The following is a 20,382-nucleotide window of genomic DNA, read 5'->3' on the forward strand; positions in this document are numbered from 1 at the left end:
TGCCCTATTTTATTGTCATGAGTGAATGAAAAAATCCACACTAATATTAATAATACAGGTTTGCAAGGCTGTTTACAAAGAGGTGCCAGCAAGACGCGCTTTAGGAGCGGCAGAAATAATGGTTTCCCCAGTAACGGCTGTACTCAAAGCAGCAACGCTCATAAACGCTGCTTTATCAGGAAAGATAAAGAAAGATTCAATCGTAATAACAAAGAAACTTTTCTAAAGACCGTCAGTTCACTTCAGATACGTTCATACAGTATAAAAACACGCGCGCCGTGAGAAAAAAAAACACTCTCACCCCCACACGGCTGCGACACGGCTACCGGAGCTGATCGCGCCCATTCTAGTCAATGCTTGTGTTTCAGATCGAAGCTTCCCAAAAGCAGCTCTCCGCGCCGCTTCGCTAAATATAGGCGCCTAGTCTATTTTGACGCACGCGTGTGGAGGACGGAATAAAACCTTGTCGCAGCCGTAATGCGCCGCAGACGTGTGTTCTGTGTTGTAAATGAGGTGCGAGACAGTGTCGCGCAACGCCGCGTTCCGATTAAAGCGACATACACCGGTATTGCGGTTTATTAAAAATTCATATCGTAACAAAAATAAACACCGGTATTCGGTTTGAACCGGTAAACCGCCCAGCACTAGTTTGAATATATGTACGCAGGTTTGTAATTCCCTACAAACCAAGCCTAAACAAAGTACTGGTGTTTCCTTATAATTTTTGATACAGAATTTTATTTTATTTTATCAATTCGGGGTAGATACGCGAATTGAGTTTCCCGACAACGCTTTATCTGTAGAGTGGTAAAGGGATCCTCCATAGGGAGAGACTAGTTGGCACTTCAGCACTGCGTTGTCATCGGGTCCAGGCGAAGGTCCTTCATCAGATCTGGATACGGCCTGGATCCGGCTGGCTGCGGGAAAACCTCGGGATAAACAAAGACACTAAAATTAGCGTAGATGCCATTCTTCTTATGATGTAACGAGTACATCAGTTTGTTTGGGTTCACTGAGCAGCTGAGACAGATCAGATAAGCAATTTGAAAAATTATCTATGGTGGATGGAAGAATTGTTCTGCCTAATCGATAACGCGGCGCAGCATGATATATTACAGGAGTACGTAATTTGCAAGTTACCATGTAATGGTCAGTGACATCGTCACTTTGTGGAATGATATCTATATCGTTTGGATCGGTTCCATGTGATATAATTAAATCGAGTGTATGATTAAATCGATGAGTTGGTCCGGTAACGTTTTGCTTGACCCCAAAGGAGTTTAATAAATCTGTAAACGCAGCCCCTAACGCATCATTTGAATTATCTATGTGGATATTAAAGTCACCAACAATTAAAGGTTCTCTAAGCGATGTCGGGAGACGTTACTTCTTGTTGACATTCGAATTGTTGTCAAACAAAACGGAGGCTGGCTAGACCCTCCCTCCTCCTCATCCCGTCTCCTCCCTCCTCCCTCCTCCCCTTCCCTTCCCTTCCCTTCCCTTCCCTTCCCTTCCCTTCCCTTCCCTTCCCTTCCCTTCCGGCATAAAGGAAAGTCAAAATAGTCACTACAAAGTTACGTTTTACTGATACTTCATTCAATGTGTAATGTCGCCAAGTTAGATAAATGCTTTTATATATTGCAGAACAGAATACAGAAAAAGAGAAACATTATCTTAAAATCGTTTTGCCACCTGAGGTTATAACTATATGTTAACTCCCATACAAGGACGCAATGATAGCAAGATAACGTTAGCTTCGCGTTTCCCAGTGAGCATAAACAACGGCGGCGTCGTAAACAAATTTAGTCAAAGTTGTCAATAGCCTATATATGAACATTCAAATTCATAACAAACCGTGGGTGAAAACAACCGTTAACTTACACAAATTGTCGCCCTATTGTGAATTTGCTTGATCATTTACAATAGAGATTGATCGCTGCTAGAAACATACATGTTGTATTCACCAAAGTTAACGCTGACAGCATAGATCTAGCTAATTACATCCTTGTGATGGTTTAGCGAACATGAACGTCAGTTTAGAAAGAAAAGTGGATTTACCTGTTCTGCAAAAACAGAGCAACTGAATGTCGGATAGTAGCTAATCCCTTCTGCCGGCGGAGTTCTCGCCACCTTTCAAAGGTTTTTCCGATGTAAATTCGGTACTTCGCGCGTTCCTTATCCTTGTCCCTCTTGCAAGTTGTTCTGTTCATCGGAACGTCGTCTCTTTGGTCGTGTGTCGGCCATAATTCAAACTTTCCTCTTCATGCTTTTCTCTCCTCCACACCCCCTTCATGTGTACGCGCACAACCCCCCAGACCCCACCCTCAAATACTTCTTGCCAGTGATTGGCTGGAGCACTGTTTGTTATGTTTCGTGGTGCAGGTGAGCCCAGTTTGTTTTTGTTGCCGTTTGTGGAGCCTGTGGTGTCTAGAGAGGCCGCGTTTTTTTACAGTGTGTTCAGGGGACAGGCAGCTAGCGGATAGTGAGGAGATGTTTGCTGTATGTGACAAAAAATGTTTTGGCCTAAAAAACGCGTGACATGACTTAGAGCAGGGGTTCCCAAACTTTTTCATTCTAGGACCCACCTAGACAAGTATAATCAATCTCAAGACCCACTTGCACTGGTGCTACCAACTTTCTCAGTTGGTCGCACCAGCATGATTTGGTTGCACCTTTTTTTCTTCTTTTTTTTTGCTACATGCCATGGGATTAATCAATGCATGCTGATGGTCTTAATCTGTATACCCTAGTTTTGCACTGATGTAAAAAGACTGACAGTGACAAGACCTCATGTTAGCAAAATATTTTAAACTTTTAACTCTTAAATTTAAAAAAAAAACAAAAAACATGTATGTTCTTTAATGTTTGATTATAATTTTACCGTCTTCACATAGGGATGGGAAATGATAAGATTTTATCAAAAATAATAATGCCACTGACGATTCTGCTTATCGATCCGATTCTTTAAAGCTCCAGTATGTGACTTTGGTATTTGACCACAAGAGGGCGCAGTTTCCAACAATAACAAAGGCGAAGCTTGATGACGCTATGAAGGAGGTGACGATGGGAGATGTGGTTTATAATGCGTTTTCACCATCTAGCGATGTATCTAAATGGAATTAATGAATCATGATCACGGATGAGGTAATTTATTCGTTTTTGTATTACCTGTATATCTTATCGTATTATTTTATGTCATCATAATTAATGAACTGCAAGGGACGTGAAATGTTATGCTATATTAGGCTATCCCGTTACAACATACAGCTATTTGTCAAATGATTTGTTTGGTTAATGTTGTGCAGTTTTACGTTTTTTATGGTTAATGCCGTGTTGTTTAACGTGTTCAAACCAATATCTAAAAGTAAATTTGAACGAACATTTGCAAGTAATGACTAAATATTTTTTTTAACATCATCTCCGATTGTAATTGTACTGCCATAATCTCGGTCACCACACGTGATAAAAAGCCTTACCAAAGTATAAAGAGCAATATAACTTTGTTTATAAGTGCTATTATTGACAGTTGCATGTCTTACCTGTCTCAATACACTCGCGAGAGAGTCTCTGACAAGTCCAGACGCGCAGCTCTCTCCATCTCGAAAACGCCTGCCGATATTTATCCGGGTTTTATTCCTCCGTTTGTCACACAGTCCGTGACTCCGCGTGTATCCGAATATGGACGCTTTCGTTTTGTTGGCACTTCAATACTCGCCAAAGAGTTCGTGATCCATAACAGCTATAACCATACAGTCTATGGCTATAACGCTTTAACCACCACTTCCGCATTTTACCATGCGATATTCCGGTGATGTGGGTCATATTTTTTATTTTATTCCTTTTTTTATTCTTTGTCAGATGTCTTTATTGTTTATTGTGATAAGAAAAAAACCTCAATAAAGTTGTAAAAAAAAAAAAAAAAATCCGGTGTGGTGGAATATCCTATCACATGGTCCACACCGGAAAGAAGGATAGAGAGAGCGGACATTGCGTCACTGAGGCGCGACATTTCTTTTCCGGGACGGCCAGTTATTTAAAATCGGAATTTCTCTGAAATAAAAAATCTTTGGAGACTTTTGAGATATTGTAAGTACATAACTGGAGGAAATATATCACACTGTGCAAGTTATTTTTGGAAATTTTATTACAAAATCCCTACATATTGGAGCTTTAACGATTCTCTTATCGATTCTTGATAGCACTGTGTGTGGAAAAATGTGGTCATATGCTTTTCAAAAAAAAACAAAAAAACAAGGGGTTTTATTTTATTTTAAAGCTTAAGCAAGCAAACTGTACTTTTATGTAATTTATGTAATAAATAGAACCTTATTGTAAAGTGTTACTGATTAGTTATACACCGATTCAGACGTCTCCTGAGTTCACTGTTGGAAAGGGGGTTGTGCACTGTTGAAGTCTTGTTTACTTTTTCGCCTGGCTCCGAAGAGAGAGAGAGAGCGCGCGCGACCTCTCTCTCTCTCTGCTCGTTCTTTCAGTTAAACATGCACTGTGACTCTGTCACATGCGCAGCAGTTCATCTATTAGGCTACTCACCGATCAAATAAGACTTTGGCGGGACAAAAATTCACTTTGGCGGGCGCTAAAACTCACTTAAAAGTCATTTGGTCATTAATCGGACTGGTTTTGTTTCACTCATCGTAACGTAAATTTAGCTGCAGGTAAGTGCCTTTGCGCGACCCACCTTTTCTCACTGCGTGACCCACAAGTGGGTCGCTACCCACAGTTTGAAAACCACTGACTTAGAGCACCTTTAATGCTTTATCGACATTAACTAATAGGTCTGTGAGAAAATCTGCAAACTCTTTTAGGAAATCAGCGTAAGGCCCAGGCGGTCTATATACGGTAGCCAAGGCTAGAGATAATAGGGATGTTTTTCGAACATCTAAGAGCGTAACATTTAGTACAAGTACTTCAAACGAAATAAACTTATAGCCCGTTTTCTGAGTAACATTGAGAATATCTCTATAAATTGTTGCAACACCGCCGCCACGACCAAGACGGGGCTCATGCTTATAACAGTATCCTGATGGAGTAGACTCATTTAGACCGAAATAATCATTTGGTTTAAGCCAGGTTTCAGTAAGGCAAAGTACATCGAAGCTATTATCTGTGACTATTTCATTTATAATAACTGCCTTAGGTGTGAGTGATCTAATGTTTAGAAGACCTAGCTTTAGAAATTGTTTTTGATTACTAATAGCAACATTTTCTGGTTTAATAACAATTAGATTTTTTCTAGATCCTGCAGTAGATTTATTATTTGATCTCACTAAATGAGGAATAGACACAGTTTCTATGCAATGTTCAACACTATTATTTATATCAGTTAAATTGGTGCAGCAGAGACTATAATTTGGACTTTTGGTTACTAGTCAAAGGTATTTAACATTTTGGAGATGTTATCTGACATAAGATCCGATCCGAATCTGCTTAGGTGTAAACCATCAGCACGGTAAAGCCTAGGACGCTCCCAAAACAGATTCCAATTATTTACAAAGAGCAGTTTCTGCTCATTGCACCATGACATTAACCATTCATTTAGAGCAAATAATCTTATAAACTTAAAAATAATCTCTAAACTTTTCATGACCTAGTCGGTACGTGGGAAGCGGTCCTGACACAATGATCGTTATTTCAGGCGATGTGCTGCGTACCGTATCGATCAGATTCGTGAAGTCTTTCTTCAGAACCTCCGTCTGGCGCAGCCTGATGTCGTTCACTCCCGCGTGCAGGACCACAGTTCCGACGCGCTCGTTCAGAATCTCGGGAACGCGAGCAGCGATTTCAGAAACACGAGCACCAGGAAAGCAGTGACTATGCACCTTACTTTTACTTAACGTAGCGTGTACGTGTCGAACGATGGAATCGCCGATGATCACAGCATCGCGTTCTGTTTCGCGAAGAGGTGAGAAGCGGTTTTGTGTGGATATCTCGAAAACCGGGAGGGTCGGAGAGAGTTTTCTTGGTCTAGACCTGACTCGCGTCTTCCGCTGCGGAACCATCCAGGCTTCGTGGTGGCGTTTTGGAGCCGGAGTGAACGAGACCATGGCTGATCTCGACGCTCTGGACCAATGTTGAGAAACGCACGGAGTAGACGAGGTCGGAGTCAGCGGGTTAGTAACGTTAATCACTGATTTGTGTGCATCAGCGTGTGATGTTTCAAGAGCCAAACGCCGGTCTATCAGCTCGGCCTGTCTCACTAAAAGGTCATGGATCTGTTTCTCAACAGCTTCCAGCTCAGACTGCAGTGCGTGAAGTTCAAATGTGTCTTCACCTGCACCAAAAGGTAGACTACTTACATCTGATATATTCGCCATTTTAACAGATGGACAGTAACGTTAAGTTAGCAACGACGCTACCAGTGATGCTATCAATATTAATACTAATTTATGGCTGAAGTCTTGGATATAATCCGTCTTTTTAGTGGTACGGGTATAGAGTAGACGCATGATAGGCGAAAAGATGTTTGTTTGTAAGTGAGTGTGGAGAAGACGCGTTCAGCCGTGATCCAAGGGAGTAACCTTAAAGAGTATCCGGCATTGGATCACTAATAGGCTTGAGACACGTCTGCTCAACAGTCCACGTTGTAACTATAAGGTTTGAGCAGCAGTGCTTCTCAGTGAGGAAAGGTAGAAATTGATCGTTGTAAGTGAGTTTAAAGAGAAAATCAAGAATTATAAATCAGATCGATGGAGCTCCAAAGACAACAACGCGTTACGCATGCGCAATATCGAAACTAGTGACAGTGGAGCTTAAGTTCCTGTCAGCACTTGGTCAGCGCTCCTGGTCGCTTTGGCCTCCATCAAGAGGGTAGGGGACCTGCAGGCATTTTCGGTTGATGAAGCGTACCTAGAATTCTGTCCGGCTAACTGTAACGTGTAGGGCTGGGACGGTATGGATTTTTTCTTACCGCGGTTGAAAAGCAAGAAATTCCCGCGGTATTGCGGTAAACCGCTTTAAACCTCAACCCCCCTCCCCACCCTCCTCCAGTTTTATTTTTCTGCGACGTTGAGGCTGGAACAACAAACAAAGTGTGGCAATGATAATCTCAGGTAGTGTTTATGTGCTTTATTTAATGTTAAAAGCATGCAATGTGACTTTGAATATCGTTTAGTGCTCCAACTTTGTAGCTGTAAAAGCAACAATGGATAATTCACCTCAGATCTTGAAATTAAACAAATGGAAACAAGAACGTTCAAACTATGAACATACAAGTGTATTCTTTGACAAATATTGTTTTAGTAACTCAGTAGCAATGTTTAAATGGTGTAATATTTGTGAATTTGATTATGTAGCCTACTTATCCATTTTCTTGCAAGTGCCGTCAAGATTACTCTCTGGTGCTGTGAGTGTGCACTTGCCGCGACTCCGCAAGGGTTTACAAATGCGGTCTTCACGTGAGAGAATTGTGTTAAATAAGCTGAGGTCCTGCTTTTACTTTTTCTTTTTTTTTTTACGGTGCGGCTTGGACGCGGCGTCCGTCGAAAATAGACTAGGCGCCTATCTTTAGCGAAGCGGCGCGGAGAGACGCTTCTGAAACGCGCCGCGTCGTGGCTGTTGTAAACACAAGCATTAACTAGAGTGGGCGCGATCATCTCCGGTAGCCGCGTCGCAGGCGTAACGCGCCACAGAGTTTAAATAAGGGGTTATATAGTCAATAGCCTATGAATGGAATGTTATTATACCCATGTCATTAGACACAACGTGAACACATGTGAAGGCCAGTGTTTATTTAAAAAAAATATTTATTTATTTTTTTGCGGTGATGACGGTGACGAGCTCAGACCCGCGGTAGGCGTCACGTGACCGCGGTATTGCGGTAATGCGGTAACCGTCCCAGCCCTAGTAACGTGATCTTGAGACCCCGGCCTGGATATGTGCCCAAGGTTCCCACCACTCCTTTCAGGGATCAGGTGGTGAACCTGCAAGCGCTGCCCTCGGAGGAGGCAGACCCAGCCTTGGCACTGCTCTGTCCAGTACGTGCCCTCCATGCTACGTAGACAGAATGCAGTGTTTCAGGACCTCAGACCAGCTCTTTGTCTGTTTTGGTGGGAAGTTGAAGGAAAAGGCTCTCTCCAAGCAAAGGTTGTCTCACTGGATAGTGGACGCCATTGTCTTGGCTTACCAGACGCAGGGTTGACCATGCCCCCTAGGGGTGAAGGCACACTCCACCCAGAGTGTGGTTTCCTCCTGGGCTTTAGCGCATGGCGCCTCATTAACAGATATCTGTAGAGCTGCAGGCTGGGAGACACCCAACACTTTCATGAGATTCTATAATCTCTAGGTAGAGCCAGTGTCCTCTCATGTACTTGCTTCCACTAGCCAGTAAGTAGGACCCGCTCGGTGTCATCGCTTGTTGCGCCATCCCACTCCACGGTCTGGACACCTGCGCTATTTCACTCAGATGAGTTCTCCTTAGACCCTGAGTTCCTCCTACACTGTTGATGCCGTCACCAGAGTGCATGCCCAGTTGGTCAGCCCTCGTGATTGGCTAGGTGCTCCAAATGCATGGTTCCCCACTTGGGCAACCCCCTCATGTGTATATCCATGGTAAGTCTCCTCCGAGCACGTGTTTTCCCTCGGCAAAACCCCTCTTGCCATCTCGAGGTTGAAACATTCCACCCTGCAGGCTGGATACCTCTGAGTTTTCCATATGCATCCTGCACTCAGGTCATATGTTTATTCTAAGTCCTCCCTACGGGTAGGCACTGTGTTACATATTCCACCTGGGATATGCCACCCAGTGTACCTTGGTATTCTTGCGTTAAGCCTAGCCCTTCGTCCATGCTAGTCTTATAACAGGGAGCTCAGACTTGCTCAGGGCACTGGAAGACAGCCGCTGTGGCATGATTGAATTGGGACCCCCATTTTGTCATCCACTGACGTAACTCGTAGTGACTGAACGAAAGGGAATGTCTCGGTTACGTATGTAACCCTTGTTCCCTGAGGAGGGAACGGAGACGTTACGTCCCTCTGCCACAACCGATATACCGCTGGAATGGCCTGGAGTTCAGTCTTGGCTCCTCAGCGGAAAACATAATGCGAAATTGCCAGTGTCCCTCCTTTTATACCCACGCGGTGGGGCGGAGATGTGCTATGCAAATTCCGCAGACCCATGGCATTTTCCTTGCCATTGACTCATAGGCTTCTAAGCGAAACCCCCATTTCGTCACTGATGTAATGTCTCCGTTCCCTCCTCAGGGAACGATGGTTACATACGTTAGGTTAGGTACGTTAGGTAACCGGAGACGTTCCCTTTTGAGTTGGTCTCTCGACTCGACTACCTAACTGTTAGTTGGTGCTATGGGGACTGATAAAATCCTGCTGTGTTGAAAGCGAAGGTCCAGATCGGCAGCAAGCCAAGCCGTTGAAACATAAAAGAACTCCATACAACAGAGATCTATAAGCATAAGAGCAATTTGCACAAGCATGGGCCACTGCAAACACATAGCAGAGCGGATAATGGCTGAGGTCATGCCAACGCCTAGTACTGATGTCCGCTGTAGCGGTGATGCTGATGCTGTCCAAGCGTGTAACACCATGCAGATGAAACCCGAAGGCAGCAGAAGTACTGGTGCCATTACGAACAATACATGCATTCCAGGGAACATCCAGTTTATAAACACCATATAGGCCATAGCAACATGCAAGGTACCTCATAGCCCACCTGGCATAGGTTTTCCACAAAGGTTACTACTTGTGTGGGAGAAACCATAATGATGACAGATTCCTTGTCTGTGCTTTTACTGCATGAATGTGCACAGATACAACCCACGAGGGTGACAATTTGCACAGAAGGCAGCAGTGTGTGCGCCTGTAACAACAGACTGCGAACGGCTAAACAACATAGTTGAACACCACTAGCAGAGTCATAATAGTCACATGACCTGTTTGACAACACCCAAAAAGTCAGTTTGCGTTGTAGATATAATCCTCTTGCAAGGCAACATCGCGAAATGAGTGAGTAGACATTTAATCACAGAACTGACCAGAGTGCCCAGCACGAATCGGCCATGTAGAAGGGCAAGAGGTGTGCTTAAAACAGAGAGGGGATACAGTCGCCATCCACGTACTCTTGCAAAAGACAAGGCCACTGATAGGGGCTATCTGACCAAAAACAGATATATTTTAGGCACACTGATATAATCCAGTCCCTTGGCCAACTCTGTGTGAGGGTCTGTCCCAATGCGTCCACTTGAAAGCATGTTCAATTAACATCTCCGACTCAGTGCACTGCACAGCGGAATGAACCTAACACGGGCTTTAACTGTTCCTGACGCCCGCAACAAGTGGGGGACGTGAGAACAGACAAAAGAGGGCTGGAGATCATAAGAGATCTTTATCTTGTCAGTGAGAGCATAGCAAAATATTCTGCCATCAGCCTGGGAGCTTCCTGAGGACACTTAAAGGGAGATACTTCTCGGCTCAAATGAGCGGAGGTGAAAGTTACAAACTGTGAGCGCCTCTGTGAAATACGAGCTTGCATCACAAGGCCCAGTTCTACTTCTCTGGGAAGCAGAAGATGAGACGGATTAATACTCTCTGAATGGACTATGATCAGTCGATCATCCAGAACGCACGCTCCACTCATGTAGAGGGGAGATAGCCGCTCTCAACATTCATGAATGCACATATAGTTCGTTCATGTGATGGACGTTCATTTGGGCGTTCAAACCAGCTCTAACGATAGCTACAGACACAGCGCTCTTAGAAACAATGAAAAACAGAAGGCTGTGTCGTGAATGCATCAGCTACATGTTCAGTAGCTAATAGTGCAAGCAGTGGTACTGCACATCGGTCTATAAGAAGCCACGAAGCCTTTCAGACAATCCAATGGCTACTCAGCCATCTTCCACCTCACAGCCAGAACATGCAGTGTAAAAGGGGGAATTTCTCTGATGTAGAACCTGTCTTACAGCTGTCATGCCGTACAACAGAACAGTAATTGCTCAAAGGCAACTAGGTTCTGTATACAAAAGGTGGCCTTACAGCAGGGGTTCCCAAACTTTTTAGCCCGCGACCCCCATGATAAATGCGCTGCTGCCCCGCGACCCCGCACCTCCCCCACCCCAGGGTCCGAAATTAACTTTTTGGCACACCTGCCACGGGGACTGGTAGATGAAAAAATACACCAGGCCAAGCATATTTTTTACGGCCAAAATAATAAACAGCCTTTTTTTTTGGTCACATATACATTCATTTCAGTACTTTTAATTGAGATAATAAGTTAGGCCTATTATGTTGAATAGGCTACAAACATAAAAAAATGTCCAGAGCAAAATTTGAAATGTATAATAAAAAAATCTCTCTATTTATATATTGATCAAAATGTGAGAAATATATGAAATATTACTATCATTGGGGTGAAATAGGCTACATTTTTTTTGTCAGTTTTATTACCTGACTCATGTGGAAGGGAAGGCAGAACGTAACCTCTGTTCCCTGAGAGATAAGGGAATGAGTATTGCGTTGCAAACGCTATGGGAAAACTCCTTTTCTCGAGAAAAGAACGGCCATGGTGTGTAAAGCAGAAGCAGCCTGTCCAGCGGCGGAGTATGCACGATCCGCGAGTGCTGAAGACGTTCTGCACGGCTTAGATGGGTGCGCAGCCTTTGCTCTCCAACTGCCAGCAGGACATAAATGGGCGGCGACCGCTTCTTCCAGTGGCGGGAGCTTTTTCCTCAGCGCTGTCAACAGATAGAGCGTTAACTGTACAAACACACCGCCGCCGACTTGAGCTGCAAAGAAGCTCTGGCCATCCTGTCAAGGACGCTTGTCAAAAAGTACGGGGAAGCTTGACGCCTGGCCATTCTGAATAGTGAGCGCGCGCGCGCGGCCGGGGCATGCTCTCTCTCTCTGCTCGTTCTTAGAGGCAGAAGAAGAGGCGTGCGCGCTGCAAATTTCATATTTTGGTATGAACATTCACCCGCCAGTGTGGCGGATAGCCTTTTGAGATTTACTCGCCAAACAGAAAATCTACCCGGTGTGATACGTGCGAAAGGGTTCAATTAATTGCAACAAAAATATATAGGGCCTATATATTATTTCCACTTTTTTTTATAGAAAAAACCTGCGCCGGGTCCCGCGATGATTTGGACCCCCACTTTGGGAACCACTGCCTTACAGCCACGATCATTCTCTGGATTCATAGCTGGCTCAGGTTCTATGCAAGGGGTTGAGGCATGGCTAGATAACAGTCATGTAGAGCGAGCGCAGAGAGTCAGCGTTGGGAACAGCAGCAGTAAGTCAGTGCATCATGAGGGCTATGGCCGGCGTCGGCGCCAGGGTGTACAGTGAAGGCGACAACATAGAATGCAAGAATAGCGTAGCACCAGCGTAAGTAGTGGTATAACATACGCACATACTTCATCACAACGCAGCAGCACAGCCAGAGTGCTTATCATACAAGCGATGAACGGCAGTCACGTTGTTTCTCAGTGCGAGAGGTGCGAGAGGTGAAGATCAGGCTGAAGAGAAGGGCTAAGGCTACACCAATCACAGAGTAGAACAACAGCCAATAGCGTCGTTCCTCTAGGAGTGCTCACAGCTGATATGTAGGGCCAGTCCAATGAGCTGCTCAGCTCAAGTACACCCGATTTTGCATATCAACTAGAATATCAGGCTGCACTGAATACAGGGCAGCATAACAGCAGGAGCCACATATCCGTATGTACATAAGCACAGCGTCAACAGCTGTAGTGGCAACAACTGTGAACAGATCAGAATAGCAAGTTGCACTCAATAATACAGGGCAACATAACGGCATTAATCACATATCAGTATACACATAAGCACAGCATCAGCTGCCGTAGCGACAACAGCTGTGAGCAAACGCAGTCAGATCAGAGTAGAAAGTTGCACTGAAGAATACAGAGCAACATAACCACAGTAATCACATGAGTATGCACATAAGCACAGTGTCAACAGCCGAAGCAGCAAGAACTGTGAGCAAACGCAGTCAGATCAGAGTAGCAAGCTGCACTGAAGAATACAGGGCAACATAACCACAGTAATCACATATCAGCATGCACATAAGCACAGCGTCAACAGCCGAAGCGGCAACAACATGTGTGCACACTTAGTCAGTAGCAAGACTAGGAGATAAGTGAGGTTAATCACTCAACGAAAGCTCTTGAGACGTCATTTTAGGGCAGCACATTTAACTTGTAAAACCAGGCGAATGTGTTCTGTGAAGACCAGCCGGCTGCAAACATACACCCCTAAAGAGGCGCTTTAGACCTGGTCCATGAAGAGGCAATAGCCAAGTGATAGTGCCCAATATCCAGTGAGTTCTGCTTAGGGATTGCACGTCCCGTAGTAGTCAGCCACCATAGCACACAAAGAGGTGGTCTGTTTATCCGCTGTACGCGACTGACCACTGCACTGAGATAGGAGGGTATTCATATCGCGTGAGTGGCGGGAATTTTGTCATCCTTACACGACTGAGACTGGGGGCTGTTTATCGTGCGATTGCTGGGAATTTGTCTTCCATACATGACAGGCCGCTGCACTGGGACAGGGGGCTGTTTCTGTAGTTCTGAGTGCTTTTCTGTACACAGTAGGTCTCTGAGGCTAGGGGCTGCTTATCGTGTGAAAGATGCATGTAAGACACTAGCTGCATACTCCGTGATCGGCTCGCAGCTCTACCACAGGGTGGGGAGCATAACAAGCCGGACTTATGAAGATAAGCTGTTTTCTTTCTTTACTGCCGCTCGGCGTTGTGGGCGACGGGGAAAGCATGATACTGGCAGGCCATACCATGTACAGACCATGGCTCAGCGCTGCTCTGAGGCAGGGCAAGCAACGCAGTATTGTCCTTTTGAAGGTTTCTTGTCATTTCTTTTGTTCAGACGGACTCACGCAGCGCTGCTCTGGAAGGGCATCGGCCAAGCAGAAGTGCCACCGTCTGGGAAGCATCTTGAGGAATATGTCATACTCGCCGGAACGCTACACAGGAGTGACAATCCTTTTTAGGCTCCGACCCTGAGTGTGTGCGTACATCTACAGCGAGCTGGCTTGTAGCATAAGGAAAAGATTCTGAGGCAATGGCACTCAGCACCCCCCTCTATTTTGCGCAATTGAATACCACTGGCGTGCGAATTCTCGTTTTCAAAAGGCTTCAGAAGATTCGAAGAAGGAGGGATAACCCCATAGTGCCACCTAACGGAGACACAGTGTCGAGAGACCAGCTCGAAAGGGAACTGCAGTGAACCAAAGACAGTCTCAACGCGTTTTGAAATCACTGGTGTTTCTGACGTCACAAACTACCTTGTAACCAATCACATCACTGTGTGATCATCAACTAGTGGATCTCTGAGCTGGTGTGAGTGAGTGGAGATGGGGCTCATTTGCATATTCATAGAACCACGTATACTAAATGAGGCAAGGGTGTAGAGCAGGGAACGACAACTGGCGGCCCGCGGGCCAAAACTGGCCCGCCAGCAATATTTTCTGGCCCGCCTAATTATTTTGGAAGTCCTAAATGCTGCACAAAACTCTTCCACTATACTTGAGAAAAGCCGTAGTCGCGCGTGAAACGCCCATAGGGAATCATGCGGCGCGGGATTACATTTTAAAGTATAACTGTGCGTTCACACCGGACGTGAATAGCGCGTCAAATTCGCGCCTGCCGCGTCTAGTTATACGCTTGACCACTTTGTGTCCATTCGCGCATCAAAAGACGGTAGCGGTCAGAACTCTGGTGTACTTTGGACGGAGTGGGCTGTCTGACTGACAATAGCCCACTCCCGACATCTTTTGACAGCGTATCCACACTTAATTCTGACCACCTCTGAGGAGCTGTTTGGTGCTGAAACCATTGTCAGTCAACAACATAATTTTTTTGCAAGGATGTTTGAAATAGTTCGGCAGAAAATAGCCTACCTCATTTGTCAGTAGTAGGGCAATATGGTTTTCGTTTATGTTGCTTAGAAATTTGAGTGATAGGCTTTGTCCTATTTCTATTCCATCAATTTTTTCTGTGGCATTTTTTTTCTCTGCTGACAGTAGGCTACAATGTTAAAATAGCCTAATATTTATATTGACACGAACACAATTTTTGTATAGCATTTATTATTATAGGCTACTTAATCTCCTCCTTTCCGTTAGAGACATTTGAATGTGAGATTATGGAAACGAGATCTAAATTTTGTGGACCCATCAGGTTGGGAAATAAAGCGGGTGAACACCGAGTGTATTTTAAGCGGTTGCTGAAGAACCTTGTGGGAGCGGGACGGAAAAAAAAAACAGTCCCATGCAGACCTCCTTAAACCTTAGGTGTGTATGTGTGTGTCCCGAATAAATAATAATAATAAAAAAGGAATAAAGTTCAAAAGTCGGACTGTAGCGAATGAGGCATGATTATTCACACCTTTATTAAAATGGCTGTAATCTGTTACCACAATAGTACTTGATCTGTTTAAAATGATTTCCTTGATATATGCCTAAGGTGTTAAATTCAAAATTAAAATTAAAATTTGTCTAATCCAGTAATTATTTTTTTCTATTTTTGATCTGAGCACAATCAGAAAATCAGAAAACCCGTCGTTATTTTTATTTTATTTTTTTAGTTCAGGAAATAAATAATGGAAAACATTTTAGCCTTTAGCCTAATAGCACTAAAAGCGTACGTCCCATCCTCCCTGCAAATCGCCGTCCAAAGCCATGCCTCCTGAAAGCATTAACGCGCACAGCCCAGAAGACAGGAGACAACGTTACTGCAATAAATCACGTGTCATTCACCGGTGAGAAAACTTTATAGTTCAGTTAGTAACAGTACTACAATACCAAACATAAACAAATTCTTAAAAATGGAATTAGAAGCAGCAAGTTTTCGGTTTGTTTAGCTTGCAAAACGTATCAGTGTGTAATAATATTTCTTGTATGCCAGGGGTTCCACGATGAGAGTCTGGTTGTTGTTGCTGCTTGCCTGCCATTCCCGCTCTGTCTGCACAGCGAACGCGAACGCGCTGATGACTAATTATGTCTGCTTGAACAGCCTGCGCAGTGGTATGCAAATACACATTGACCGACAGGGAACACATGGTATACACGGGTTTCTTGTATACAAACAATACCGGATGCGCGCGCATCCAAGAGGCAGAAAACCGCTAGCTGTTATGCCGAGTTCTGTAAAAGAACATTGTAATTAACGTAGATTTCGCATTGTTTGTAATTTCTTGCTGACTCAATAATGAACTGCAATTTGGATCTGTTGGATCTGTTTGTTTGTGTTTATATTATATTAATATAACATTATGTAAAACGTCCAACTGTTTACGAATTAAAATCCGGACATACTGTGATGCATGAATTATCATGTTAATGTTAGACTATAGCAATGTAGTAATGTAATAGCCAATGTTAGGAGTGCAGCATCTATAGAGCTTTGCTTTTATATAAGTTACCTTGTTTACGTTACGACCTGCAACATTTCATGACACAAATAACGTTACTTTACTGTAAATCAAAGATTTGACGATGGATTATGTGGGAACCCTTAGTACCTCCGACCGTGGCGATTAGCCTAACTTATAATAAAAAAAACTTACTCTCAGCAATGGTGAGATCTTGCCAGATCTATGCAATATATGACGATCTTTGGATTGTGGATGACAAGAAGTGGCCAGCAATTGTATGGCCTGATTTAATTATCTTATTCAGACACCAAGTATACAAGAGAAATGATTAGAGCATACAAATCCCTTGATGCATACTACGTGCTAATAGTAGTGTAATAGTAATAGTAGTACTGATGAGTAATATGGTCATGTGCAGCTCGTCAAATACTTTGATGCTGCAGCCTGCACCGGATTTTTGCGTGTTGAGGATGTGCTCCCTAGTCAAAGGCAAGGCATTAAAGCCAAGCCTTATGATTTTAAGGCATTTTTTTGGCAAAACCATGCTTCCCCATAGGAATGTTGAACATCAGGCACCCAGCACTGGCTACAACTCCTTGGCATTTTGACTTAGCAACAACACCACCACTATTGGCGCTTTTCCACTGCATGGTACGGTACGGCTCAGTTCGGTACGGCACGCTTTGGCGCTTTTCCACTGCATGGTATGGTACGGCTCAGTTCAGTACGGCTCACTTATGACGCATTTCCACTGCATGGTATGGTACGGTACGGCTCGCTTTAAATGGTACCACCTCTGTTGAGGTTCCAAGCGTACCGTACCGATACTAACATATGACGTGAAAACACTGCAGATCACTGATTGGTCAGACAGAATCATCACTACCAGCGTCATTGTATTTATGACACGAGACACTAAACCCGCTAGATTTAAATAGCCAGTAGACAACAGCCAATGCTGTAGCACCTGTTTTAAAGGTATTTGCTTCAAAAAAAGAGTATAAACTTCAAAAAAGTTCACAACTTCATTGTGGTCAGTGGACGAGGTGCAGAAGTTCCTCTCGTTGGTTGCCGAGGAGCGGATGGGGCAACACGGAATGAAAAATTCGCATTTAATATGGTGATGTCATGGCAGTAGAGACGGCAACTATAACGATCAGTCCCACCCACTTTGAAGCGGTACTAACTGCAGTGGAAAAGCAACCGAGCTAAAGCGAACCGAACCGTGCCGTACCGAGTCGAATCGTACCACGCAGTGGAAAAGCGAAGCGAGCCGAACCGTTCCGTGCCGAGTCGAACCATACCGAGCCGAACCTAGCCGTACCATGCAGTGGAAAAGCGCCATATGCTACTAGCCGAACCCTTTACTCCGGTTCGAAGACCGCGGGTCTTTTGCCTCTTGGTTGCGTGCGCAAGCAGTGATGACATCGCCGAGAAATCCATGTATAGGACCGTTCGGACCGAATGCAACGATTGAACGAACATGCAATGGTCCTACGCCTTCCACAGACGACATATATTTATAAAAATACTTTTAGACTGCTTAACATAGTGATTGCTATCAGGATATGAGGAGACTTTCAACCAGCATAACAAAAAAAAAAATTCTGCAAAGAATCAACTACGGCACCTTTAAGGGATACATTTTACAGTCCGGGACTCCTACATACACTACCATTTAAAAGTTTGGGGTCAGTGAGATTTTTTTCTTTTAAATAATTAACACTTTTATTCAGCAAGAATGCATTAAATTGATAAAAATTGACTGTAAAGACATTTAAAATGTTACAAAATATTTCTATTTCAAGTAAATACTGTTATTTTAAACATTCTATTTATCATTTAGAAAAATGTATCAAGGCTTCCACAAATATATTAATCAGCACAACTGTTTTTAACATGTTTCTACAAGAAATGTTTCTTGAGCAGCAAATCAGCTGAAGGATCATGTGACACTGAAAACTGGAGTAATGGATGTTGGAAATGTATCTTTATCATCACAGAAATAAATGACATTTTAAAATATATTAAAATAGAAAATAGTTATTTTAAATTGTAATAATGTTTCACAGTATTTCTGTTTTTACTGCCTTTTGTAATCAAATAATTGCAGGGTTGATGAGCAAAAGAGACTTGTACAAAAAACAATACAAAAGCTTACCAATCCCCTGTGTGTTTGTTTTAGGTACAAAAGTGTTTGAGATTGAGAGGGGTGTGCAGAAGCTGGACCTGACAGGAAAGAGTCGTGTGCAGTTACGAACAGGGTCAGAGATCAACCTCGTGAGCTTGGGGACGAAGCCAGCTAAACGGAATTCCTTCAGGCGGTCCCTTGCTTTCTGCACTGAACGAGCACAGGTAACAACTGTCCCTTACAATAAAAGCACTGTAGCAGTACCACAGTACAGTGATGATATCAGATTATAATACCATGGAACTTTGATATTATATCATGGTACTGGATGAATACCATATTCATGCATCATGGTATTTGATACTCCAAGACATTTTAAGGAAATCCATGGTGTTACCATGGTGTTACAAGAATTACAGTAAAAAAACTGTACCACAGAAAACCAAGTTTTTTAGGGTTTTTTTACATATACCATGAGATACTATTATTATTATTATTATCATTATTTTGAATTAGTTTTTATTTTTAAATTTTCCATTTTGATTTTACTTAAAATGTAATTTTGTTTTGTTTTTGTCATTTTTGACATTTTTGACATTTCTATGTAGATTTTATTAATTTTTATTTTGGTTTTACTTTTAGTTATTTTTGTGCATCAAGTTAAACTAGATGAAAATGAGAAATATTCCCATTAACGTTTATTTTATTTCAAGTAACAAAAAAAAGGTTTTTGTTTTAGTTAACTAAATCCTTGTATAATGGCATTGGCATCTGACGACATCACTGTATCGAGGGTGCTGCTGCCACAGTACCCTTTTGCACCATAGTAATGTCAGGAAAAACACAGTAATCTTAGTACATGCCCAGAAAACATGATAATACCATAGTATTATTTGTAAGGTCTGATAGGAGCCTTTTAAAGTGGCATTGGGTCTGGCTAGATGACTGAACTGCTGAAGTTGAAGTGCTACACTGCCACCTGTTATTTGGATTGTGTAACTGCAACACTTTGCAAGAAATTAATTTTGAATTTGTAAGATCAAACACATGAGACAAAAATGACAACGGTTGATTTTGAGCCATTTTCAGGTGTTTTTTCATGTATTTTTTTGTGGCTTGTCTTGTTTGGTGCTCTGTTTGTCAGTTGTCGCTGCTGTTGTGAGTTCACTAATTACAGTGGGTTGGATTGGGAGCCACTTCCTCCCAGAGGAGCAGAGAATAACGCACAGATAAGAGCTGTTTTAACCGACCATTACACCCTACTTTATCAAACAATGATGAGTGGTTCCTCAGTGGAGGAGTCTGCTGACTATTAAATGTTTTTAGAAGCAGCTGTGACTCTTGTTTGAGTCATTTAGGATATTTGACCATTTCACCCTATAAAAGGACATGTCTTGAACACTTTCCTCTGTTTTTCTATTTCTCTCAAAGGGGGGCTTTCTGACCCCACTCTTAAGGAGAACTGCCTCAGCAAAAAGCACCCTAAAGAAAGCTCCGTCTGCCCTGTTTATCGAGCATGGCAAGGTCTTCCAGAGGAGGAAGGTACGATTCAGCATGAGCACACTGCACAGCCTCCAACATGGATTTGTTGACTGTATTGGATTTCCCGATGACTCAGTAGATGAAATGACAACTAACACCAGCCTCTCACTTGAATGGCTTTTGACCTTCATTATATGGACAAAAACATTCTGCTAAATATCTTTTGTGTTCCACAGAAGAGTCATACATTACATGATTATATGTGTGTGTATGTATGTATGTGTGTGTGTGTGTGTATATATATATATATATATATATATATATATATATATATATACCGTCGTGCTCAGAATTAATCATACTCCTGGTTAATGTTATCAAAAATGGCTGTAA

General features: G+C 43.1%; 1 protein-coding gene across 1 annotated transcript in view; it reads left to right on the forward strand.

Annotated features, from left to right (window-relative positions):
* The window catches only part of LOC308680968 (actin filament-associated protein 1-like 2), a 77,412-nt gene that overhangs the window by 53,991 nt on the left and 3,039 nt on the right, over nucleotides 1-20,382 (forward strand). The window contains exons 13-14 of the mRNA XM_081349454.1: nucleotides 18,562-18,731; nucleotides 19,939-20,049. Coding sequence (XP_081205580.1) covers nucleotides 18,562-18,731; nucleotides 19,939-20,049 — 281 coding nt within the window. The remainder of the gene's footprint in view (nucleotides 1-18,561; nucleotides 18,732-19,938; nucleotides 20,050-20,382) is intronic.

This window comes from Scardinius erythrophthalmus, assembly GCF_964197995.2.
Source record: "Scardinius erythrophthalmus genome assembly, chromosome: 20".
Taxonomy (NCBI): Eukaryota; Metazoa; Chordata; class Actinopteri; order Cypriniformes; family Leuciscidae; genus Scardinius; species Scardinius erythrophthalmus.